This window comes from Mustela erminea, chromosome 12, assembly GCF_009829155.1.
Source record: "Mustela erminea isolate mMusErm1 chromosome 12, mMusErm1.Pri, whole genome shotgun sequence".
Classification (NCBI taxonomy): Eukaryota; Metazoa; Chordata; class Mammalia; order Carnivora; family Mustelidae; genus Mustela; species Mustela erminea.
The window spans coordinates 66594625-66602665 of record NC_045625.1 but is presented as its reverse complement, the minus strand read 5'-3'; the positions used below and the strand labels follow the sequence as shown (position 1 = coordinate 66602665).

General features: G+C 41.4%; 1 protein-coding gene across 12 annotated transcripts in view; it reads right to left on the bottom strand.

Moving 5' to 3' along the window:
• Positions 1–1021: 1021 nt before the first annotated feature.
• Positions 1022–8041, bottom strand: part of C12H9orf153 (chromosome 12 C9orf153 homolog) — a 30731-nt gene continuing 23711 nt past the window's right edge. For 11 of the 12 annotated variants that reach the window (XM_032308695.1, XM_032308696.1, XM_032308704.1 and 8 more), the window contains one exon: positions 5498–6179. In XM_032308695.1, coding sequence (XP_032164586.1) covers positions 5953–6179 — 227 coding nt within the window. In that variant the 3' untranslated portion in view covers positions 5498–5952. Of the gene's footprint in view, positions 1210–5497; positions 6180–8041 lie in introns of those variants that run through there. The other variant, XM_032308698.1, reaches the window with a different exon arrangement.

The following is an 8041-nucleotide window of genomic DNA, read 5'->3' as shown; positions in this document are numbered from 1 at the left end:
CAGGAACATGACTTCATAGCAACGGGACAGTGCGGGTTAACTCCAGCAGACCTACAATTAGCCGGAACTCTTTTGCTAAAGGTCCCACATCACAGTGACCTCCGGCCAAGGCATGAAACCTACTGATTTGTAGTGTGGCTTTGTAATCACAGGTCTAAGTCGTTTGGGGGTGGTTTGTACCACCTTCTCAACATGGCTTATTGATAAGAGTGATATTAACGATTCTCACCTGTTTCCATGAGACTATCAGTTGCTGTTTATGGAGCAGGAATACGCCTACTTGACCAATAAAACATAAAAAACAAAGACTCCAATTCATACTCCCTAATTCTAAAGACTTCCATGCACACATTCCTGAATGTTCCTGAATGGAGAAAATGAGTGTGTTCAGTATGGTCCTTACAAGGGAAGGACAATTTGGGCCTGGGTCTGGTCTCTCTGGACCCCTTGCTGTCATCTGTGATGCACATCCTTACTTTAATGCTTTGCCATAATAGATCCTTTTCCTGCAATAAATCGGAGACTTGTACATCCAGACCTTAGGTCCTGGGGGTCTTCTCTAGCAAACAAACCTTGCTTAATGGCCAGTGGCATTGCAAGGCCTTGTTTGTGATAACCTTAAGCTGTAAATAACCCAAATGTTCATGCACAGCAGGCTGGATAAATAAATCGAGCCGTATTCATGCAATTGAATACTGAGCAGCAATGAAAATGACTGCAAACTGCATATAGATCAGACATGCCTCTTACAAACATAATGTTGAAAGCAGCTAGATACAAGAGAATCTGCACATTCTATACATGTGCACACACAATCTATACATGTTCAAATGTGTGCTTACATTTGTATAAAACAGTGCAAAAATAGATAAAATGAACCTAAGATACATGCTGGTCACCTCTGGAGGGCAGGGATGGAGTCATGATTAGGAGAGAGGCTGTAGGCGTGTTCTGTTTCATAACCTGGGCTGCTTCCATGGGTATGTTCAGTGTGCTGTAATTATCAAACTTGCATTTTCTGTGTGATCTAATTTTTTAAAAAGCTTATTAAAGGGGCAGCTGGGTGGCTCAGTCAGTTAATCGGCCGCCTGCCGATTGGTCGTCATGATCTCTGACTCCTGGGATCAAAGCCCCATGTTGGGCTCCCTGATCTACGGAGCATCTCCCTCTCCCTCTCCGTGCTTCTCCTCCTGCTTATGCTCTCTCTCCCTGTCAGATAAATAAGTAAATAAATAAAATCTTTTAAATTAAAAATAAATAAATAAAAAGCTTATTAACAAACATCAGTAAGTCCACAGTGTTATTTAAAAAGAGAGAGAGAAACACTTTTTTGGTGACCCTTGAAAGTAACTAGAACATTGACACCTTAATCTGAAAATTGGAAACTATAGAAGGAAACCTCCTTGTTTGTACAGACAAATGTTTGTATATATACAAATAGTACATAATATACAAAAATTTTTGTATATTTCAGTGTTGTTCAACAACCCTACTTGATGAAGAAAAGGCTTTCTTTACAAAGGATTCCTGATTAATAAATGTGAAATTAACAACAGAATTAGAAAATCCTCAATGAATACAACGAAAATAATTAATCCAAGCAAAGATCTCTGTGTTAGTTAGTTATGGCTGTATAACAGATCAGCCCAACATGTAGCAGCCTAAAACAAACATTATTTCACAAATTCTGGGGGTCAGGGATCCCTGTCAGGCTTAATCGGATGCCCCTGGCTCTGAGTCTCCCACTAGGTTGCAGGTGGTCAGCTGGGCCACAGGCATCTCTAGTCTTGACAGGGGAAGGGTCTGTTCCCAGGCTCACTCATGTGGCTACGGGTGGCGGGTCCCCTACGCCCAGCTGGCTGTTGGCTAGAGATACAGCAGTGACTTGCCCATGGACCTCTCCACAGGGCAGATCAGAAGATGGTAGCTGGCTTCCCTAAGAGCTAGCAAGGGAGGGCAAGAGAGGGAATCCAAGATACAACCCACATTTTTGTGACTCACAAGACAGAATCCAGTTGTTTTGTAACTTAGTCTAGAAGTGGCATCCCAGCATCTCTGCTACATTCTATTCATAGAAGCAAGTCATGAGTCCTGCCTAGACTCAAGGGAGGGCCGTAGACAGGGTGTGACTACCAGGAGGTGGAGATCACCAGGAGCCTCGAGGAGGATGCCGACCATCATCCTCAGTGCGGGAAGCCATTAAATGAGATGTTGATGGGTCACCACCTGAATCCATGACTCAATCCCATAATCACTAAAAAAGCAACAACCAGATTACTATTCACCTTCTGTTGTGATGCCATCTGAAGGACACAGCATCACCTAACAAAGTATTCCCTGAAAGATAATCAAGCTTTTAGAAAACATCCAATTTGCAAGAAATATGGATAGTGGAAGAAGTTAAATGACCATGAGGATACAATCTAGTTTGTGTGAAAGTCTACAGGCCAGTAGACCTAGGTCCTTGGTGAGTCAACTGCATGGAAAAAAACAGAAAAACCAAAAACCAAAATGAAACAAAGGAAGAATTGCCCTAGCTTAAAAGAACTTTATGAGACCGAACAACCAAATGCAGTCTTTAGACTTTGCTTGGATCCTGCTAGACAAAGGTAGGTTTTGAGACCATAAGGGGATTTTGAATATGGAAAAACAAATGGTACTGAGGAATAGCTGTTGACTTTTCTTGATATAATGATGACTTCATGGTTATGAAAGAAAATGTCCATATTTTTTCTGAGATGTGCACGAAAGTATATAAAGATGGTATCTTAGATAGGAAGCCCAAGAAATTGCTTTAAAAATGTTTCAGCAAGGGGGCGCCTGGGTGGTTCAGTCAGTAAAGTAGCCGACTATTGATTTCGGCTCAGGTCAGGATCCCATGGTCACGATCCAGCCCTGCATCAGGCTCCACACTCAGCAGGGAGTCTGCTTCAGGATTCTCTCTCCCTCTGGCCCTCTCTACCCTCCCCACCCCCCATAAATAAATAAATCTCTTTAAGAAATAAAATACTTCAGCAGGGGTGCCTGGCTGGCTCAGTTGGTAGAGGCTGAGACTCTTGATCTCAGGGCTATAAGTCCAAGCCCCACATTGGGTGTAGAGATGACTTAAAAAAATTTTTTTTTTAAATACTGCAGCCAGGGTGCCTGGGTGGCTCAGTGGGTTAAAGCCTGTGCCTTCAGCTCAGGTCATGATCCCAGGGTCTTGGGATCGAGCCCTGCATTGGTCTCTCTACTCAGTGGGGAGCCTGCTTCCTCTTCTCTCTCTCTCTGCCTGCCTCTCTGCCTACTTGTGATCTCTGTCTGTGAAATAAACAAACAAAATCTTAAAATACTGCAGCTGACACAGCAGACCCAATAACAAAAGGAATAGATGAACTAAGCTTGGGAAAATCTTAGTAAGTATTGAATTAAGTGATGAGTATGTGTAGGTTCATTACACAATTTTATTTATTTTTAGGATGGTTTAAATATTTTCATAGTAAAAATGGGAAGAAAGTGGTCAGGACTAAATGGTTTTATAGCTGAGTTCTAGTAGATTTTAAAGAATAAATATTTCCAATATTTAAGTAGCTATAGTTTCCCACATAAGATGAAACCCCCCATTCATTTTATGAAGGTCACACAACTTTAAAACTTAAAAAAAAAAAACAACAAACAAACCTATAAGATGCATGAAGAAAACTTTAAAGTTGGAGAACATAGCTGGGGGAGTTTCTGCATGCTTAGCACACTTGGGCACACACATGAAAAAACAGAATACAAGGGGGAAAAAAAAGAAAAAACAGAATACTCTGAGCACCCTAGAAACTCCTCTCATGCCCATTTCTAGACAGTTTCACCTGCTGAAGATATCCACTATGCTGAAGGCAAAACTTGATTTTTTTTTCTTTTATTTCTTTATTTGAGAGAGAGAGAATGAAAAAAGAGACTGACAGAGAGAGAGCATGAGTGGGGAAGGGTAAAAGGGAGAAACAGCCTCCCTGCTGAGCAGGGAGCCTGATGTGGGACTCCGTCCCAGGATTCCAGGATCATGACCTGAGCTGAAGGCAATCGCTTAATCAACTGAGCCACCCAGGCACACAGTCAAAATCTTATTTTAAAAAATAGTGCCAAAGAAAGAAACTATAGATTAACGACTTAAATGTAAGCAAATTTTCTTTTCTTTTCTTTTCTTTTTTTAGAAATTTTTTATTATTTTATTTTATTTTAAGATTTTATTGATTTATTTGAGAGACACAGAGAGCATGAACAAGAGGAGAAGGGAAGCAGACTCCCTGCTGAGCAGGGAGCCCAACACCGGGCTCCATCCCAGGACCCTGAGATCATGACCTGAGCCAAAGGCAGATGCTTAACTAACTGAGCCACCTAAGCACCCCTCTTTTTAAAAATTTTTTTAAAAGGGGCGCTTGGGTGGCTCAGTGGGTTAAGCCGCTGCCTTCGGCTCAGGTCATGATCTCAGGGTCCTGGGATCGAGTCCCGCATCGGGCTCTCTGCTCGGCAGGGAGCCTGCTTCCCTCTCTCTCTCTCTCTGCCTGCCTCTCCATCTACTTGTGATTTCTCTCTGTCAAATAAATAAATAAAATCTTAAAAAAAAAATTTTTTTTTAAAAATTTTTTTTTTAAAGATTTAATTTTTAGGTAATCTCTATATCCACTGTGGGGCTCAAACATACAACCCCAAAGTCAAGGGTTACTTACTTCTCTGAATAAACCAGCCAGGTGCCCCAAGTGGAAGCAAATTTTCTAAATAAAATATTGGGGACACGATTCCAGAAATATATTTTAGTATCTACACAATCACACACATATATTATTATTTTTTTATACACATATATTATTGATCATTCACTTGCTCAGCATTATATCTTGGACTCCCCCTGGGTTCTTGCTAGAGTACATACTTTCCTAGTGGTTTTTCCAGTAAGAGATTGTGGGTGGTAAACAAGTTGGCTTTTACATTAAAAAAAAAAAAAGTATTTATTTTAACCCTGCTCTTTGAAGAGCATCTGGCTGGCTGGTGAATTTCCGGCTGCCCAGTGTTTTCCTTCAGCATTTTGAGTGTATTGTTAACGGAATCTGTCACTTCTGTCCACGCGATCCCTCAACCTCTCTTCCGTAAGCTGTTTTGTCCTTCCTTCCTTACTGTGGTGCAGTTACGCGATGGGGTTTCTGGAGAGAAAGTTATTTTTATTTTCTTGCCAATCATTCAGTGAGGTTTTTCCATTCCAGTTTTCATTCATTTCATCTCTGGAAAATTATCGGTCCTTTCATTTTCAAACATCGCTGTTTACACCCTGGTTTCTTTTGCAACTTCCACTGAATATACTTCTAAACTTCTCATTCTACCCGCCATGATCCTTCCTTCAGAATTAATCCTCTCTCTTAAGATACATCCAGTACCCATTCAGATAATTTATTGATGGTTATTATGATTATTTTTTACTTCCAATAATTATATGTTTCACTTCCAAGATCTCCAAATTTTTTTTTTCAAATCTTCCTGTTCTTGTTCTGTAGATGTTACTTCCTTCCTCATGTCTTTCGGCAGTTACCATATTATTTTTGAGTTCTCCGACTGATCTCTACATCCTCAGGGATTCATTCTTTGTCAAATTTACCAACCTTTTTAAAAGATAATACACCTCTTCACGTGTGTAGAACATTTTAAAGAGCTGTTCTTGCCTGGCTCTCCTTCAGAGGTGTCCTTAACTTTTCACATGATCTAGATTTGCCTCAGCTCTGGTCCCAATAGGCTTCACGGGTCCAAACCTGGTTGGTCTTATAGAAGCAGATCAATCTGAATCTTGTTCCCCATATTAATGGTTTAATTTTGGATTTTACATCAATATTGTATAGACTTGGCTCCTATGTCCCATCTGCTTCTTTACTTTTCACATATAAGTTCAAAAACAAAGCCCATGTCCAAAGTATTTTAATAAACAACATATTTCATTTAAGAAGAAGCTGAATTTTTGGGGGGATAATCAACTTGAGGGTAAATGAATAAAGACCTACAAACTACAGGGGGGCAAATGACACCAGGCCTCTGCTGGCTGTCCACAAATCTCTTCTCACTGTCGTACTTTATGTCTATGAATGGATCTTTAGTACGGTGCTTCCATGACGTGAGCCCCTTGTAGTATCTCCATTCCAGATCCCTTAGATCCATGAATTGTTTCTCTGCAAAGAATCACATTTTCAAAGAATTACATGAAGGTGTTATTTAACCTTCAGTTATTCAGAGATGCTTCTTGGACAGAATGAAACTTTGATGAACTTGAGTCTCTCCCTTTTGGTAGAAAGCTGTTTCTAGAGCTTTACAAATGAAGCAGGCACCTATGGTGTTCATCTGTCTAAAGCCCTCCTCCAAATGGGGAGCTGGGTGGGCCTGGCTAACTAGCAGGTGGAGGAGTCTCATTCAGTGCCTGGATAATAATGGACAAATGGAGAGATCTACAGAGCACTGAGATCAAGAGATCGAGAGAGAGGAGAAAAGGATCCTGATGAGTGTTTAAAACAAGGACAAAGATTCATCAGAAGTGCATAGGTTGTTAGTGTCATTTCTTCCAAGATGCTGGTTTAAGCCCTGGGTATAAAGGGCCGTGGCTAGCTACTCTTTCAGGACCTACCAACCTGGGGCATTGCTCGTAATTATAATCCCTTCAAGAAGCCAATGAAGCATGGAAAGTCAGGCCAAGATACACTGCATAGGCTCTTACTCAGCTGTCATTTCCCTTTCCCTTCCTTTCAGTTTCTTTAATGACTAACCAAAACGTAAACCATCTCCCTCCCCAAAAAAGAACAGCAACAAAAAAAGAGCAAGGCGTGAGGTAGAGACTTGAGTGTAAAACCAGAGGCCCAAGAGTCAAGGGGATGAGTTTGAGGAACAGAAGGTGAATAATGGATACAGCAAACAAGCAGGAGGGCTGGTTTAATTCTCTCTTATCATTCTCCGTGTATGGTGATACTTGAGCAGATCCACTATGGTCCAGAGATGTTCCCTGCACCAATCAGGCTTCCAGCCCTGTCCTGGAAGACTCCAAGTTTCAGTATACATTCTGTAAGTGCTTGAAGTAGGAGACTGCAGCCAGGGACTGTCCCCTGAGTTCCTACCTTCCCTAGTGGAACAGATACTGCAGCAAGCTTTTGGTGTTGAACACTGGTGGTCAACAATGTCTCCCTAGGGGCAATTACCAAGTGTCAGGAATTTGACAAGATTTTTAGCAGACTTGGCATTGGGAGATCTGGTTAAAAGAAGGAACAGAAGGATGAATTTGACAAGAGAAGCCCACAAAACTGATGACTTTGATTCCTACAGAGCTTTATGCTGTGATCTGTGGTGCACACTACAGATAGTTGGCTCACTGCATACCCACTGCAATCCTCTTCTGTCTTCCTCTACCGTAGAGGATGAAAAGCTAAGATCTCTATTCACCACCCAGCAGTAAGGGGCGGCTCTTGGACACAATTCTGACCAATGAGGTGTAGGGAGAAGTCACTCAGGAGGAGTGTTCTGAGGAAGTTTGGCTTCCCTATTAAAAGAGGACACGAAGAGCCAACGTGGCTTTCTTCTTAGCCCCCTTTTGCTGCCTGGAATGTGGCCATAGTACCTGGAGGTGAAGGAAGCATCTTTTGACCATGAAGACAAAAGCTGTACACAAAAAGACGGTGGAGCCTGGGTCCTTGACAATAGCAAAAGCATTGCTCCAACATTTGTCTGTCTACCTCCAGACTTCTAAGTACATAAGAAAAATAATCTTTATTTGGTTTCTCTGTCATTTTTGGTCAAACACATTCCTAACCTACATAGTCCCACAGTATTCAGCCTGAGCAAGAGGAGCTGATATGATAGAAGGACAAAATGGTAGCACTCATTCTCTTTTCCTTCCCCAGTGCTTGATGCTCGTAAGGATATGTTCTATAATATTCTTTGGTATACCAAGATCCCTAAAGTCCTAGTGGCTGAGAATACTTTAGGGACTGGCTGGCTGATAAAATGATAGTAATACCGGACAATACAGGAGAGTAAAAGATGAATTGTT